General features: G+C 45.8%; 1 protein-coding gene across 1 annotated transcript in view; it reads right to left on the reverse strand.

Annotated features, from left to right (window-relative positions):
- GALNT18 (polypeptide N-acetylgalactosaminyltransferase 18) overlaps positions 1-3,887 on the reverse strand; it is a 339,877-nt gene extending 335,990 nt beyond the window's left edge. The window contains exon 1 of the mRNA XM_044258833.1: positions 3,595-3,887. Within this exon, the coding sequence (XP_044114768.1) occupies positions 3,595-3,829 (235 nt within the window). The 5' untranslated portion in view covers positions 3,830-3,887. The remainder of the gene's footprint in view (positions 1-3,594) is intronic.
- Positions 3,888-18,821: the final 14,934 nt, after the last annotated feature.

The following is an 18,821-nucleotide window of genomic DNA, read 5'->3' on the forward strand; positions in this document are numbered from 1 at the left end:
ACAGGCCTCCTTCGGCACACCCTCTGCCTCAAGCACCTCACCACCTCCAGCCATCCATCCTTCTCCTCCCAAGAACAAACCTGTACTAACACGGGTTTCATGTCTCTAATCCAACAAGATGCTATTTTTGAAATCTGGAGCTATACACCCTCTCGTTTACCGTAGATTTGGTTTAAAAAAAAAAATTCTCAAAACTGCAATTTACATTCCCAAGAGAGTCCCAAACACCATCTAATTAAATCATTCAATCAGAAAACAAATTAAAATGAAATATCACTGCAACCCCCAAGAGGAAAATAAACTTTTCAGTCATGACTAGAACAGACCTCTAGGGTGATGCTCCAAAGCCTCTTCTAATTGCAAGTCCTATGGAACATTCTGCTGAACATTTTGTGACATTTGCAGTTTCCGGGACAACTTTCCTTCCAAAGCAAAGAGAAGCCTGAGCAAGGCTCCAAAGCAAAACATATTCCTTCGAGAATGGAGACGCTTTCATTAACAACTAGCTGGTGCACTGGGCACCCACACTGTGTATTATTCTCCCAAGCGTTCATCCATCCAACACCTGCTCTGTACGTGCCAGGAACTGTCCTGGGTACTCCATGGACACTTCTTTAGTGAATGTAACCTCTGCCTCTTAGCATGAGATAAAACAAAACCTAGAGCTTCCTGAGTTTATCTATGGAAGAGTCTCGAAGTGGGAAGGCTAGGACTTCAGCATTCCTTGGCCATCCTCCAAGGTCTCTCATTCTGACACCCACTCCCATCATCAAGTAACTGCAGGGGAGCACTGCTCCCCCTGTGCTCTGCTGGCCCTCTAAGGAGACAGCATAGGATGTGGTGAAGAACACTGACTCCAAAGAAGCCACATAAGCTGGGTTTCAATGCCCAAACTGCCATGTACTGGTGATGTGACCCGAGACAAATCATATAATCTCCCCACCTGTAAAATAGAGTTAATATTACCCATCTCACAGGGATGTGATGATTAAATTAGTACATATACAGAAAATACTTAGAATGGTACTTGGCACATAATGGGTGCTATATAATTTTCAGTTGTTATCATTATCCTTTCCCCACTCCCCCAGCTCAGCAGACTAAACTGGGTTGCTCAAAAGGCTGAGGAAATAACAGCGAATACACAGGAACAGTTCACATCACTAATTACAAGAGTCTGATTGTCCTTTCCCATCCTCTGCCTTCAGAGAGCTGCACTTGGCCAGTCCCAAATTTGCAGACCTCTTACTTAAATCAAGTAAATCCCTAAATTTACTTAATTCCCTGCATCCTATCTCTGGATGGCTCCAGCACCACTGGGACAGCTGTCACCGGTCATCACTACACCATCGCACCACAACCAACCAAGTAATCTCTGCCCTCTACCTGCCTCCTGTCTAGTCTTCCCCCAAGTCACTGACCCCTCCCTACTGGTCTACCGGTTGTGGCTTCTGCCTTTCTGTCCTGAGAATCTGGGCATTTCTGAATATCCATAGGAGTCCTAATACAGTCAGTGCACATATACAAGAGAACTGGACCAACCATGTCTTCAGAACCCTGTTCTGTCTTTGCTTCTTATTTCTCCCAATTTTTTCAGGTATATCTTTTAAAGTTCAGAACAATGCACAGTTATAAGGTTTCTTGGGAAGAAACTCACAAAGGCTCCTTTCAGCTGTAACACCGTACTCACTTTCATGTAGAGCCTTATAAATCATGTGACATGGTCCACATTCAACATGATAGGGGCTACTCTGTGATGAGCTCATGGGTTAACAATGTCTCCTCACTGCTTCCCAAAGTAGTACCTGGCTCTCCTCCTCCCTGAGCAGACTGGAAAGCACAAGAGAACCATTTTTCCAGGAATGTACACACACACACATACACACATACACACACACACACACAGAGAATGTGTGAATGAAAATCTCTCAAAATCTGTGGGCAAACTGGAAACGTCAAAGTAAGGTATGGCCATGTGTCTCCCTAGGAACATTCTGAATCACCCTGGGGCAAACACTGTACTTCTATTGCTGATTAATTGTCAGTCCGGACCCATGAGATGGAAAAAGTAAGAAAGAACAGCAACAGGAGCCATCAGATAGATAAATTGTTCTGCCAAGTCCAGTGCCAGTTTGAGAGGCAGAGGCAGGTATGATGGAGAAGCTGCTAGGGGTCTCCTTTGCTAAAAAGTGCCCCCAAGCCCTGGCCTTGGTTTGAAGTCGTCAATTAGAAAGCACAAGCCATAAGTGCACCTCTCCAGCCCTCACAGGAACCTTCTCTGGGACATGTGGGGAAACATACCAACTGTGAACACAGTAGCTATCCCTACCTTGGCATGGGGCAGCGGGGGGCAAAAGCAGATCCAGACACCCACGCTGTAAATTAAAGAGAGTGCTCCTGGGGGAGAAAGGTTTCCATTCAACTAGATATTTGCCCAGGTCTGCTGGGTAGTGGCCCCAGAGCTTGGCTGGTCTGACAGGTTTACAGGTGAACAAGGCACCCTGCCTTTAAGTAGCTCACACGCCTGGGAGAGAGCAGGGGAAGCGGGGAGGTGAAGAAAAGAGATGGGTGAACGTGTGAGACGCGCGCGTGAGTGCACACCCAGCACCAGTGCCCCACGGTATGGGGAGTTCTCCATCGCCTGCCTCTGACAGCACATCAGACGGGGGTCTCCTTGGGAGAGCTCCCGTACCTCACCCTCCCCTTGGCTCCAGTCCTGGTCTGGGTGCAGCACAACCACCTCGCGCAACCTTAGACTCCAGACCCACGCCAAGCGAGTCTGTCTGCTCCGCCCCAACAGCTCCCTGGGCCTGGGAGTGGAGCTACAGGAGGGAACGGCCTTCACCGGGCCCGCCGAGAAGGCACAGGCCAGGATGGGTTCTCTGGGTCCCGGGCGGATGAGCCACCGCAGTGGACAGAGCTCCAGGCTCCTTCCCCGAGTGGACACCTGCTCCTGGAGAGGGTCCAAGGACCCTCTTGGCTGTGGTGGGGGTGGGGACCGCTATAGGTGGACCGCACCCCCAGCCAGAGATTCCCCCTGCATTTCCAACCGCCTCCGGACGGCGCACAGCAGGGCTGGGGCTGGGTCTACGCAATCTTCCCAGCCCCGTCTTGTCCCGCAGCCTGTGGGTTCTAAATGCCAAAGACTGGGGCCGCGCGAGCCATCTCGCCCTGGGCCCTTACAGGGGCCAAATGAGCTCCACGGTCCGCGCCTGCTCTCTCCTGCACACACACAAACATTCACCTACACACACTCTGAGCCGGACCTCTGTGTGATGCCGAAAGCCGGCGAGCAACCAGCCCGGAGTCTCAGGCACATTTGGACACGTGCGCAGCGCGCCCCCACACCGCCAGTGAGCTGCACACACCCGCGCGTGGAGCCCCGCGCACACACGTGTGCCCCGGAGAAGCGCGCACCGCCGCGGACAGCGAGGGTCTCCACGCAGACGAGAGCGCACCCGCAACCCCCGAAGCGTCTGCGGCCTCAGACCCCGCGGCCGCTGGCCCCACGCGCACCCGCCCCAGCGCACCTCCCGGCCGCGCTGGGCACTCCCGGGCCTTGTGAGCAGCCCAAGTTTCCCCGGGCGCCGGTACCTTGGATATGCTGCTTGATGACATTCTCCAGGTGGTCCAGCCGTTCAATAATCTTCAGGGTGTCCCCTTTGTCTTCCTCCAGCTTCTTGTCGGGCGCTGGCTCCTGCCCCCGCACATACACGCTGGCGATGTAGTTGGTGACCCAGCCCACGTAGAGCAGACATATGATGTTGGTCATGCCGCTCAGGATCACGCAAGTGGACACCAAAGTTTTGGTCTTCCTGGTGCACACCATTCTGGGCTCCCTCCTCCATATAGAGCTCCCGGGGGACCCTCCGAGCCGCGCGCCGGCACTCCCCCGCGCGCACACCCCCCAGCCGGCCCCGGAAGGCTGGGCGCCGGAGCACCTGAGTCCCGAGGTCCTCCGCAGCCCGGGCTGCTCGCTGTGGAGAGCCGTGCCCAAGTTTGGAGCTCCCGCCGCTGGCCACCCGGAGAGAGAGCTTGACAAAGGAAATGAGGTGGATTTTTTTTTCCAAATTAAAAATCTCCGAGCCCTTCTGGAAGCGGTCACGGGTGGCCGGCAGCCGCACGCCCGGATACTCGCGTCTGGGAAACTTTGCCACAGCCTGGGTCCGCGGCCGCGCCGTTTCCCATCGCCAGGCGCGGGTTGCCTTGGCGGTCCGACCGGCCCGCGCTGCTGGAAGGACGGCGGCGGCGGCTGCGGCGGCGGCGGCGGCAGCGGCGGCAGGGAGATCGGCGGAGCAGAGCGGCCCGGCCCCCTCCGAGCGACAAGCGCCGCCACCAATCGCGCTCCGGCTCGGGAGAGGGGCCGGTGCTGGGCGGCCGCGGACCAACGAGGAGGGCAAGGGGGGGCGGAGTCCGGCCTCCGGGCCCCACCTGCTGGCCGTCCTGGCTCCCGCCCTCCAGGGACGCGCCTGAGCCTCCACCCGCGCCCGCGCTAGCTACCCCAGATCCGAGACTCCCGGAGAGGGCGCGCCGCCAAGCTCAGCTCCGAGGTCCGCAGATTCCGTCTCTAGGGAGTCCCAGCTCTGGCTCTTGCCCCGGCACCTCCGGTCTTCGCGGGGTGGCGCGGCTCAGCGCCCCTCAGCGGGGCTCTTCTCGCCCGGGTCCCACCGGCCAACTCCTCGTCCCCCTTTCTGGTTGCCGGGAAGCACAGAGGCCAGGGAAGCTTGGGCGGGATCGTCTGACTAGCCTTGCCCTTGGTCAGGCCCCGTGGGCATCCACTTCTTCCCTAGCCTCACTTCGACCTCTGCCTGTCCCAAGCCCTCTGTCTGTGGGCCCCCTGAAGGTCTCCAGACTTGGCAACTGCCAAAGGAGCTAACCCTCCCAGGAAGCTCCCAGATTTGGGACCACCACTAACAACACCAAACCCCTGGAAGAATTTTGCCCCATCTAGATTTTTTTTTTTTTTTTTAAGTTTGCACAGCTCCTGGAACAAAACTGTGCCCTGTAACCCAGTTGTCACCCATGGGGACCAGGCTCATGTCAGTGCATAGGGGCAAATCCTGCACAGCAATGTCCCCAGGGTGGGGGGAGGGGACACAGAGGCTACAGAGGCACGGGGTGGAATTATGCTGTTAACTGTAAAGTCCCTATGCATGCTGTTTGTAATTGGTGTTAGAGAGGACAGAACTGTGACTGACAGCAAAGGGACATGGCTGGGCTCTAATGGCTGACACTATTTTATTTGTTATAAGAGCAAATATACTTATTCATATTATCCCCTTCTGCTGAAGTCACTTCTTGTCAGCATCTGAAGAGAAATCCTCTAAATAAAGACTCTTTAAAACACAGATTCATATCATTTTCCCCATCTGTGGGGACATTTCCTTGGTCTGAAGAGTCAGGGAGGCAGCCCACTGCATGGCCACCTTGTACCCCAGCACCCCAATGGGCCAGATTGCTACCTGGCCCCACAAAGGAGGGAGGGCACAAAACCAAAGAAGGGGTACTTTATGGCCATCAACCAGGAGCTGATCGACTAGTGCTTTGCTTACAAAACCCCCCAAAATATGCTGTGGCACCAACTGGAAGATTTCTCCTCACCCTTAGCTGAAAACGAGTTTGGAAGAGAGTAGAGGGGGATAGTATGTATGTGTCCATATGTGTGACAGAGGAAGACACACACACACTCATCTTTTTCTGAAAAATAAAGGTAAAGAAATCTAGAACCAGGAGGGAATAAAACCCGCCTCTCCCTTTCTTCTTTGGATGTATAATCAGCTCCCAAATGAAGAGTCTGGACTTTCTCCTGGCTGGATGAATTTACAAGCACTGGCCTTGAGTACAGTTAATGGCAAGGGTCTAATTCTTCCTCTTGTCATGCACCCTGTCCCAGGAGGAGCCCTGGACGTTCATCTCTTCCCAGGATCTTCCTGCACCACCCCAGGGCTAGACAGGGAGGGGGCAATACTCATTTTTCACATTCTTAACGGGAAGGAAAAAAACCCAACTTTAAAAATAAGGTTTAAGGCAAAAACAAAGTACGTTGTGTGACCTTAAATTTTTGTTCTTATCCTCTAAGAGAATTTGTAACTGTGGAGGGGATGAATGCAACAAAAGAAGGCAGAACAGGTTCTCCTCTCTGAAAGGTCACTGGGGCAAGATGACCAGTTCAAAAAGTATTCACTGGAGGGGCAGCCAGACTCCAGGACTCTCATCCCAGATCCACCGCTTATTAGTTATGTGAGCTTGGATAAATTCTAAAACATTGCTTGGGCTCAATGTCCCCATAGGTCAAATGTAAACGATACTTGCTGGGAGAGTGGTTATAAAGATTAGATGAGAGAATGCACCAGAAAGGGCTTTAATTAGTGCAAGACACAGTGGGTGTTCAGGATCAGGTGAGTTTCCTTCCCAGGATACGGTCCTTCGCCTTCCAGGCCAGAACTCAACTCCATGAACTCCAGCCTCCTGTTTAGCAATACGGTTGACCCTTGAACAATGTGTGGGTCCACTTACATGCAGATATTTTTAAATAAATAAAATACAGTACTGCAAATGTATTTTCCTTGTGATTTCCTTAATAACATTCTATTTTCCTTAGCTTACTTTACTGCAAGAATATAGTACATAATGCCTATAATACAGCCTGTGTGTTCATGGACTGCTTCTGTTATAGGCTTTTGGTCGACAGACTATTAGTAATTCAGTCTGGGGGGAGTCAAAAGTTGTAACTGGATTTCAACTGTTCAGGGAGTCAGTGGCCTTACCTCTGCCACTCCCCCGCATTTTTCAAGGGTTAACTGTACTTGGTTTTTCCACCAACCTGTATCAGCGCTCTGTCCCCTGATGGAAGCCCACGGGAATTAAAGCTATAGGCAGCGAGGTGCTCATCTTGCCCGGCTGGGTTCTGGCACATTGGCTTTCTATTCATAATAGCTGCCTTCACCATCAGTAGTGCAGTGATCTGCATTGGTTGATAGGAAGTTCACAAAACGGAAAGCTGGTTTCAGAGATTGCTATCTGCCCCATACTTTCAAATTTCTACTTAAGACTGCCAACTCTTTGGTTATAAACAAGTGAATTACTAGGGAACCCAAAGACTTTACCCACAAAGGTTTTAGAGTCACAATGCCAGAAAAGAGCTCCCATGTACGCCCTCCTAAGAACAATACATGGACCATATTTTTAGCTCTCAGTTCAATTACATTAAATCCAAGAAGTAATTATTGACCCTTGAGGTTTTGTCTGCATGACCAGTTGCTCTGGGCCCTGCCTAGTTTACTCCAAACATGCGTATATAATCTGAGTCTCATAGTCTCAATATGGACCTCTTTTCTGAACCTGGAAAGCTGCTAAAAATTATCCATCAACTGGAAGGATGTTTCTGGTCATTTATCTAACTCGTAAGTGTTTCCCCACTTTTATTTTAAATAAATCCTGCCTTAGGGAATCATTGTGAACTTAATAAGATAATGGATGTGAGCAGACTAAGCAGAGATTCCAGGACAATGTATTTCTTTAAACTTATGCCTAGTGTTTGGACCTGAGGTTTCCTTCCACTCTTGCTGTAAGAGGAAAGTGAGTACCTTGAAGAATCTAAAAAAAGGGCTGGAGATCTTTGATACGGTCTTTCTGGTACAGCCCCTGGATTTAAACCATCTTTTATATTGTATAGGCAGCTGCCCTCTTCATGTGATTTCAAGGGGAGTCAAGTAGGACTTCTTATTGACGATATATAGCAACACTGTCACCCACCAACCCCCGCCCCACCAATTACTAAGCCTTCATTCAGAATATCTTTAATGCAAGGTCTGAAAAAAACAATCATTATGGGAGTTTAACTACCAGTTGATTACATTCTAGTGGGGTATCATGACCTGGGGATTGAAAGGAACAGTGGACCAATCTTGGCCAATGGCAAGGAGTCCACTCATTGGAGAGAGATGTCAGTGGTCATCTACACCCACCAGATGGCAGCACCATGCAAAGCCTTGGGGCCAGAAATACCAATTAGAATTTGGGGGCTACAAGGGGGAAATGGACCTTAAAGGTAGAAAGCCTCAATCCTTCCTTCATCTGGCTGGATGGCAGGTGGGATTGGCAGGTCCCTAGGAAAAAGGGATTGCTGGGGCTTCCAGCAGCGATGAACGCAAAGTTCAGAGACAAAGGCTGTGGAGGAACAGTACATACAAGATTAGATTCTGCCAAGCCACAGGGCTGAGATGTCCCTGCTGGGGAAGGCACACTTCTAGGGGAGAAAAGCTGAACAAAGAGAAGAATGTTTGTTTAGAACCTACACGTGTGTCAGGTCTAGGGTTTTTCAAATGTTGTCTCCTTTTTCTTTTATTCCCCATCCCCCACCCACTTCATATGTTGTCTCTTGAGCACAGACGAGGGAGCCAAACAGTTGGGTTCATAGTCCACATCTGCCATTTACTAACTGTATGATCTTTGTCAAGTTACTTAACCAATCTGTGCCTCAGTTTCTTCATCTGAGGAAATGGGGAGAAAATGGTTATTGTGAGAATTAAATGAATTCATGTCTATAAAGCACATTAAATGCACTATGTAAAAGTTAGCTCTCTAAGTGCTATTACTTCCTCTGAGCAACAAAGAATCTGAAAAGTAAAAGAAAGGAGAGAAGACCAGCCACCAGGGGGAATTTTCCTCAGAGCAAAGGGTCCTAGAAAGAGATGTTTAGCTCTTCTTTTTTTACCTTATTGAAGAACCCAAAGCAAACCCTAGCTGAATTGCAGAGCAAATCCTGACATGAATCCTGAAACTAGACCCATTTAACCATCTGTCCACTTATTCACCTGCTAAATACTTCTGAGTGCCTGTACTGTGCTAGACCCAGGGTTAGGTACAGGTAATGCAGAGATGACTCTCACATCTGCACCCCAGCCCTCAGGGAGATCACTGTTTAGTGGAAGATGCTGATCAATGATCCAGTATAATACAGTCTGAAAAGCTCTAATCTGACATATTATAGTAATATAAAAGAGAAAGCCACCAGCAGTTGATGAAGGTGCCAAATTCTGCCCCAACAAGTAGTTATGTCATTTCTGAATGGTTCTACTTGCATTCAATCGCTAGACAACTCTGCTGGATGGGAATTTGTTCATTAGACCTGGAGGGGAATATTTGCAAGATATTTAATGGACTAAGGATTAGTACACAGAACATATAAAGAATTCATATAAACCCATAAAATAAGCACAAATATCCAAGTGGAAAAATGGACCAAAGATATGAGCAAGTAACTAACTAAAAAGAAATTATAAACATCCAAAAAATATATGAAAGGATGCTTAAACTTGTTAAAATCAGGAAATGCAAAATAGATACCATATCTCACCTATAAGACTGGCAAATTTAATGTGATAATTAGCAAGTGTTAGAGAGAATATAAGAATAGTAAGTACTCTTATATCCTGCTGGTGAAATCATAGTTGGTATAATCCCTTTGAAATGTAGTTTGGTATCACAGAGCTAGAACAAACAACCCCAAAATTTGTATGGAACCACAAAAGACCTCAAATAGCCAAAGCAATCTTGAAAAAAAAAAAGCAAAGCTGAAGGCATCATAATTCCAGACTTCAAGTTATATTACAAAGCTGTAGTGATCAAGACAGTATGGTACTGGCACAAAAACAGACACATAGATCAATGGAACAGAATAAAAAACCTATAAATAAACCCACAACTCTACGGTCAACCAATGTTTCACAAAGAAGGAAAGAATATTCAATGGGAAAAAAGTCTCTTTAACAAAAGTGTTGGGAAAACTGGACAGCGACATGCAGAAGAATGAAACTGGACCCTCTCTTACAGCATACACAAAAATGGATTCAAAATGGATGAAAGACCTAAATGTGAGGCAGGGAACCACTAGAATCCTTGAGGAGGACACAGTCACCTCTCTGATATCAGCTATAGCTACTTCTTTCTAGATATGTCTCCTGAGGCAAGGGAAACAAAACCAAAAATAAACTATTGGGACTTCATCAAGATAAAAAGCTTCTGCTTTTGCTTCTGCTTGTTGATTGTTCACAAAACTAAAAGGCAACTTTTATGAAAGGGGAGAAGATATTTACAAATGATATATCTGATAAAGGGTTAGTATCCAAAATCTATAAAGAACTTACCAAACTCAATCCCCCAAAATGAAATAATCCAAATTAAAAATGTGCAGAATACATGAATAAACATTTCTCCAAAGAAGGCATACAGATGGCTATCAGACACAGGAAAAGATGACCAACATCACTCATCAGCAGGGAAATACACACCAAAACCCCAGTACCAACTCACACCTGTCAGAATAGCTAAAATTAACAAGTCAGGAAATGACAGGTGTTGGCAAGGATGCAGAGAAAGGGGGACACTCTTACACTGTTGGCGGGAATGCAAGCTGGTGCAGCCACTCTGGAATACAGAATGGAAGTTCCTCAAAAAGTTAAAAATAGAACAACCCTGTGATCCAGCAATTGCACTGCTAGGTATTTACCTGAAGGATACAAACATAGTGATTTGAAGGGATACATGCTCCCGGATGTATCAACAATAGCCAAATTATGGAAAGAGCCCCAATACGCAGTGGCCAACAAATGGATAAAGAAGATATGGAATAGGGGCGCCTGGGTGGCTCAGTGGGTTGGGCCACTGCCTTCGGCTCAGGTCATGATCTCAGGGTCCTGGGATCGAGTCCTGCATCGGGCTCTCTGCTCGGCAGGGAGCCTGCTTCCTTCTCTCTCTGCCTGCCTCTCCGTCTCCTTGTGATTTCTCTCTGTCAAATAAATAAATAAAATGTTAAAAAAAAAAAGAAGATATGGAATATATGTAAATGAAAATAAAATGCACATACTCTATAACCTTGTACTTTAAGTATGGTCCATGGGCCAGTAAAATGAGCTTCAGCTGTGTACTTACTATCAGGCCAATCCCACATCTACTGATTCAGAATCTGCATCTTTTTTTAAAAAAAGATTTTATTTGTTTATTTGATAGAGAGAGATCACAAGTAGGCAGAAAGGCAGGCAGAGAGGGAGAGAGGAGGAAGCAGGCTCCCCGCCGAGCAGAGAGCCCGATGCGGGACTCGATCCCAGGACCCTGAGATCATGACCTGAGCTGAAGGCAGAGGCTTTAACCCACTGAGCCACCCAGGTACCCCCAGAATCTGCATCTTAACAAAAATCCCTAGATGAGTCATATACCAATAAAATCTGGGATACAATACACATGAAACTGTTAACCACAGTCTTTCTTTGAGGAAAAGAACCATAATTAAGGATAGAGGTCAAACTCTTACCAGGTTCATCTATAATGTCTGGTTTTTACAATGAATATTTCTTAATGTAATACTTCTGAAATTCAAATTATTATATTTATAATTAATAATGATTCATTTGGCTGTGCTGAAATCTGCTCCACGTTGGTTGCTGCCCAACTTTGTGGCCTGAGCCACACACACACACACACACACACACACACACTTCTTGAAATACTCAGGCTAGTTGTTTATATTCCCTATTGAGAAAATAAAAGGAATCATCAAGGTACATAACCACATTCACTGTTTAGTGAGAGTAGGAATTTATCAACCACCATCTCTTTCTTTTACACAGTCAGAAGCATTTCTTAGTTTCGTGCATCTTACATAAATAACATTTTATAAAGTTGTGTACTAGTGGAGATATAATGAAAGATTTCATAAAAGTTTCAACCCCTTATTTCTTTAAAAAAAATGCTCAGCAGGACATATGTTAATTAAGAAAGCAGTAGAACATAATGGTTATACACATGTAATCAGACAATCTTGGGCTTGAACTCTGGGTCTGCCATTCCCTAATTCTATGAATATGGGCAAGTTACTTAAGTTCTTGTATCTGTTTCCTCATCTATAAAACCTAGTATCTACTTCATAGGGTTGCTGTCATGATTAAATGAAATAATATCTGTAATCTTGTTTTGCAGTCTGTGGTAAGCATTTAACAAATGTGAGTTTTAATAGTACTTAACACTTTTATTTAAATAATAAATCATTGCATTTCATTTCCAATCCATAATAATACATACAATATATCATAGATTCAGGAACATAACCCTTCTATATCCCAAGGACTAAGTATATATTTTTAATGATTCCATCACTTAAAGGGATGAGTATCAGTATATAAGTAGAATCAAGGGGTGCCTGGGTGGCTCAGTCAGTTGAGCAGCTGACTTTTGATTTTGGCTCAGGTCATGATCTTGGGGTCGTGGGATCAAGTCCCACATCAGACTCTATGCTTATTGGGGAGTCTTCTTTAGGGTTCTCTCTTTTCCTCTATCCCACCTCCCACTGTGATCTCTCTCTCTCTCTCTCTCAAATAAATAAATCTTTAAAAAAAAAAGGTAGAATCAAGTAGAACTACACAGAATAGTGATGTATCTTATACAAGAAACAATAAATGTTGGAGAGGAGAGAGAGAACAATAAATTTTCCTCCAAAGTGAGGAAACACACTTTGGAAAACAGTGTGGAGGTTCCTCAAAAAGTTAAAAATAGAGCTACCTTATGACCCAGCAATTCCACTATTGGGAATTTACCCTAAAGATACAGATGAAGTGAAAAGAAGAGTCATATGCACCTCAATGTTCATAGCAGCGATGTCCACAATAGCCAAACTGTGGAAAGAGCCAAGATGCCCATCAACAAACAAATGGCTAAAGAAGATATGGTCCGTACATACAATGGAGTATTGTGCCTCCATCAGAAAGGATGAATACCCAACTTTTGAATCAACATGGAGGGGACTGGAGGAGATTATGCTAAGTGAAATAAGTCAAACAGAGAAAGAAAATGATCAAATGATTTCACTTATTTGTGGAACATAAGGAATAGCATGAAAGACATTAGGAGAAGGAAGGGGAAAATGAAGCCGGGGCGGGATGGGTGGGGTGGGTGATCAGAGTGGAAGATGAACAATGAGACTCCAAAAAGCAAACTGAGGGTTTCAGAGGGAGGGGGTAAGGGACTGGGTTAGCCCTGTGATGGGTATTAAGGAGAGCACGTATTGGCATGGAGCACTGGGTGTTAGACACAAACAATGAATCATGAAACACTACATCAAAAACAAATGATGTACTGTATGGTGACTAACATAACATTTAAAAAATTATAAAAAAAAGAACAGTGATGTGTCCTGTTAGACCACCTATATCTCTAAGGTAGATAAGGACTGCTAGTACTTCCAATCCATGGAACTCCGTTCACACATATCTTCACAGCAACCCCATAAGGTAAGTTGTAATTCTACCCATTTTATAGATGAGGAAACTGCATCTAAGGTCAAACATTAAAACATGGTAGAAGGTCTCTAATTCCAAGTCCAGGACTCTTATACCACAACCCTTCCGTGTATCTCTTAAGGGGTATCTATATTCAATGAAGGAATTACTGGCTAAGTAAGTCTCAAAAGTAAGAGACTTCTTGGACGTATTTGCACCCGCAAAGAGGATTGCTGAAAACAGAAGCACTTTCAAACCCTAACTAGATATCCTCCCCAAACAAAGGGGGAAAGCCACTAAATTCCTCCTTTCTTTTTATGTATTTATTTATTTATTTATTTATTTATTTCACAGACAGATATCACAGGTAGGTAGAAAGGCAGGGGGGTGTAAGGGGAAAGCCAGCTCCCTGCTGAGCAGAGAGCCCGATGTGGGGCTCATCCCCAGGACCCCAGGATCATGACCTGAGCCAAAGGCAGAGGCTTTAACCCATTGAGCCACCCAGGCACCCCAAATTCCTCCTTTCTGAAAGGGAGAATCTGGTTGGCAAAGATGAAGAAGGGGAGTCACATTGATCGAGCTCCTACTGAGAGAAAGAAGTAGAGTCACGGATTCCCCCATACCTGTGGAAGGTGCTACCCTGGAAAGTCTTGTGTGGGCTTCAGGAAGGTGGGAAGAAGAGGGAGTGGGGTGGTGAAATGTCCATCTTCTTTAGGAAAATGCCTGAAGGTTACCCCAATACGGGCAGGATGGAAGGCTGTTGTAAGAACAGAAGTCTCCTTTGGTTGCTTCACAGCATGGCGCCCTCCTTCTCAAAGCCTCGAAAGAAGAGTACGGGACCCACGTGAGGGACTGATGGTGTCAGCCAGAAATGAGGAGAAGCAAGCGACCTTTTGAGGATTGGTATATGGTGGTCTGGGGCATTATTGGCCCTTATGTAGGATCTGCACTTTGCTGCCAGCCAGATGGTAAATAAAATATTCAACAGACACACCACCATCTCACTAGAGCGAGGTGACTGGCTTATTCAGAACAGAGTGATTTCTGCAGAAAGCACAAATTGCAAGTGGCAAGAAGCAGCTGGGAGACAGTCAACAATCTGCTTCCTACGACAGAGCCAGAGACCAGAGATGGGGACAGCTTGCATTTGCAGCAGGGCCACAGTCCCTCTTTAGAGCACTGTGGAATTTGTCATCAAAGAACTTCTATATACTTAGTTCCAAAACAAATGCAGATGCACAAAAGTACAAGTACTCAGATGGATGATTCCAGATAAAATAGCCTCAGCAGGTGCCAATGGCTAGGCTGATGTGGCAGAATGTATTTACAGATAGCAGTATAATCACTCTCCTGACGGAGCACAAACCCAAATAGTGTCTAGGTATTTGGTAATGATTCTCCAGTGTGCCTGGGCTCCTTTATCCTTATCCAGGCATTTGTAAGCAGGATGAGTGAGCTGACAGATCCCGTGTCCCCATGGCAAACTCTTTGTCATCCGACCCGAATTTCATGGCAAGGTCTCCAACAACAGTTCAGTGGGTAGGCCCAGGATTTTAAAGTTGTGCTCATTCATGAAGCCTATTTCTGTAAGCCTTAACAGATAACATCCCTATCCGTGATATTGCATTCTGAAACCAAAATATAACAGTGCAGATTCATTTATTTCCCAATAAATAATCAAAAAATCCCACTTCCCACTCACTCTTCAACATGAAAATCATCTCCGTGATAACTCTGGATAATGTTTCCAGTGATTACAGTGTGGTTAAATCCAATGGACTTTCTCAGTCCTCATCTTACTAAACCTTTCAGCAGATTTTGATATTGCTAACTTTCTCTCCTTTCTTAAAACATGCAATTCCCTTACCTTCTAGGACAACACATGCTCCTGCATTTCCTCTAGCTTCATCCCATTGCCAACCTATCCTTTGTTACCTGGCCATTAAATGCTGTAACTCCTCAAAATTCCATTCACGCCTCTGTCCTCTTCTTCCTCTGTTCTCTCCAGCCCATGCCAATTTCATCTACACCCAAATCATCAATGACTCCCTATCGACAGATGATTCCAGACAGATCTCTCCTCCAAGCTCCAGACCAGCATATCCAACTGCCTGCCAACCTCCCTCTTTATGACTCAAAAGCATCTCAAGATCTAAATGGCAAAACTAGACTCATGAGCATCTCCTGCTGTCTGCCTTCCCCAATCTGGTCCTCTTTCAGCTTTCCCAATCACAGTGAAGGATAACCCTGATTCATAAACCAGAGAGCCAGAGGCTATCTTTTACAATTCCCTCTCCTTTCCTCCTCATGCTGAATCTATGACCACCTGGTTTTAGTTTTAACTAGTAATTATGTCACAAATCCTTCCATGTCTCTCCATGTCTTCTCCATGACCTTAACTAAACTGCCTTTATCTCTCTCCTACACTATAAACTGGTAAACGACCTTAATCTATTGGCTCTAGAAAGGCAGAGATGGGTCTCTGAGTTTTACTCACAGTAATAGCCTCAAAGCCTATCATCGTACTACACAAATATTTAATCAATTAATGAATAATATTTTTACTTAAATTATATATTATCTGATAGTGTCGGAGAACAATAAATCTGACATATAAGCATATCCAGATAATTGAAACTTGATTTGTTCTTTTATTTTGATCAGTTTGAATGAGAATCTTTCTAAAATATACAAACATGTATTTTTTTCTTTCAAAAAGATAAAATAAAACTTTCATTAGTCTCTAATAATGATTTTAGAGAGAGAGAGAACTCCAAATAAATGCCAATTTATTATAATTAATAAGGTACTTTAACAAGTTGTTAGATATATGATCAATAAACAAAAATCAATTGCTTTTCTACGCTCCAAAAAATAATTTGAAAACAATGAGAAAATTACATTTATCATAGCAACAAAAAAATATACTAAAACTCCAGCTAGCAAAAGTTGTGCAAGGGACATCATAGTTTCAACTGTCCTACTTCTGATGGCCATGGTTCCCAGCCAGAATGTCAAAACTGAGTAAAAAGTTGAGGGTTGAGCTGCCTTCTCAGAACTAACCAACCTTCTGCTACCAAAGCTTTTTCTCCTAATGAGCTTCCCAAATGGAATCCAAATGTCTCGGGCAGCTCTAATGGAGGTTTCAGTCTGTTTATTAAACTAACAACAACAACAAAATAAGTTTCCCAAAATAGGAGAAGTTGTTTAGGAGTCTTTCATCGACCTGGTTCCCTGGCAGTATTTCTCATCACTCAAGTAAAACCAAAGGTTGAGTACCCACCTCAGGGAGGACAGAGAAGGTGCCTGACCACCTGAGCATAAAGGCCCTTGAGAACATTAGTTTCAGACCAGAGAAGAGCCAATCCAAGTTCCCACTGCTGGGGTGTATCTCACACTTAATCTAGGTCAAGGCCCACCATGGTTGCATGAGGGGCCAGTGAGGGGTCCAGTGAGAGGGCCATTGGTAGGGGGGCTCTGAGGGGTCCAGTGTGGATGCAGTGAGGGGCCCAGTGAAGGACATACTGAGTGGCACAGTGAGAGGCACAGTGAAGGGTCCAGTAAAGGAGTTAGTGAGGGGCCCAGTGAGAGGCCCAGTGAGGAGACAGTGAGGGATTCAGTGAGGGGTCCAGTGGGGGGGCGGTAAGGGGAACAGCAAGGGACTCAATGAGGGGTCTAGCAAGGGACCCAGTGAAGGCACAGGGAGAGGCACAGTGAAGGGGCCAGTGAGGAACTTAGTGAGGGGCCCAGTGAGAGGCCCAGTGAGCAGTGTAGTGAGGGACACAGTGAGGTACTAGAGTCATGCCCATTCTGGTGAAATCACTGAGGGACCATTTATATCCTGTGCTTCTCTGAGGAGGTTCCCTAGCATCTGTGACCTTTCTAAGTCCCTCAAAAACTACATCCATCAGTCTAGAAAAGGTTCCTGCTGAGCTTCTGAAGGAGGATGATAGCATTGTGACCATTAGTCATCTTGCCTCAGCTCCTGTGCCAGGCTCACTGATGAAAGGTCAGAGGGTTTGACCAAACCCCAGTCCCTCTGCTCTAGTGACTTTAGGATGGCCACCATCCTACAGGGGGAGACCCAGAGCTGGCCTTGGGAACTGGAATGGGAACATGAGCTCCAGGCTTTTAGGCCATATTGGGATCAGTCCAGCAGTTGAGTTGAGCAGTTGAGTCCAATTCAACAAGTCATATGTGCTGCTGGGAATGTAAAAATCATCCTTTTTTTCCTCTGACTTTTTAAAGAGAGGTTAATAATCACATTCTGTTGTTGATTCAATGTAATCGCTAACGTTATCAAATACAAGGTTGAAATGAGAGGATGTGGGTGGGGTAGGGCTATGTGTCTTTCTACTGAATAATCCCAACCTGCTGAGCAATTTAGATTTTAGTGTTCTTAATGTGTGTCTTTCCTTAGAATCAAGCTGCCACTTTTCACGGCGGCCAGTGCTTCCTTCCCACTGCATTCTCAAATTCTTTCTTAAGTTATTACTCATCTGCTACAAATTGGGAAAACAAACAGCTGAGTTATTAGAATTGGATGTAAGTAGGGGGAAAAAGGCTTTGAGCATGGGATTGAGGGACTCCCCTATGAATAAACCATTCAAGGGTTTGACACATTTATTGGTTCACTTATTTCCTGTTTCTCAACATCCTCACTGTTCCAGCAGCTTGCACTCCTGGCCCCACCAATCAATTCCCCGCAAAGCAACCAGAGTGATCTCCTAAAAACGCAAAATTGATTCTGTCACACACACACTCTCCATGCCTCCCCTCTTAGAACCCTTCAGTGGCCTCACTGCCCTCAGGATAAAGTCCAGCCTCCCTAGCGGTCTTTCAGAGTCTTGCCAGATCCAGCCTCTTCTACCTTCGCCCTTCACCAAAGGGCCACTCAATCTCACAGCACTAAGCTCATCTTGCAGGTGTCATCCTAGCTCTGTCTTCCAGAAAGCCTCCCTGACCCCCTGAACAAAATCACGTGTCCAACACTGGCCCAGGGCCCCATCCACTTCCCCATCCAACATTTAACCAAGATCATAACTATGTCAATGCATTATAGATGTGTAGCTCCATAATTTAGTAGTGCCTTGGGCAAGTTACTTAACCTCCTCAAGCCTTGGTTTCTTCATCTGTAAAATGGAGATAATTAGTTCACCTATTTCTTAACCTCGCAGTAAGGATTGAGATGTGCATAGAGCATACTTAGCACAAGGAACGTGCTTATAGTTTGTTGATGATCTTACTAGAATGTAACTTCTGTGAGGTCAGGACTCATGCCTGTCTTGTGCTCACCATGCCATGCACAGCGGAATCTCTGGAACACAGCTACTCAATTATATGCTGATGATTTCCGGAATGAATCAATGAATGAAAGTCAATGTCCTGCCACAGAATCTGCAGGGGCTCCCATGCCAAACTTGAGTGCCTTTCCATTCTTCCACATGGCATTCCTCAGCCACCACGCCAGCCCCCTCCTCAGCTTCTCTGCTGTGCCCTCACTGTTGGTTTGTGTGAGGAAGTTCCCTATCCCTCCCTTCCCTTCATCAA

Source organism: Neovison vison, chromosome 7, assembly GCF_020171115.1.
Source record: "Neovison vison isolate M4711 chromosome 7, ASM_NN_V1, whole genome shotgun sequence".
Classification (NCBI taxonomy): domain Eukaryota; kingdom Metazoa; phylum Chordata; class Mammalia; order Carnivora; family Mustelidae; genus Neogale; species Neogale vison.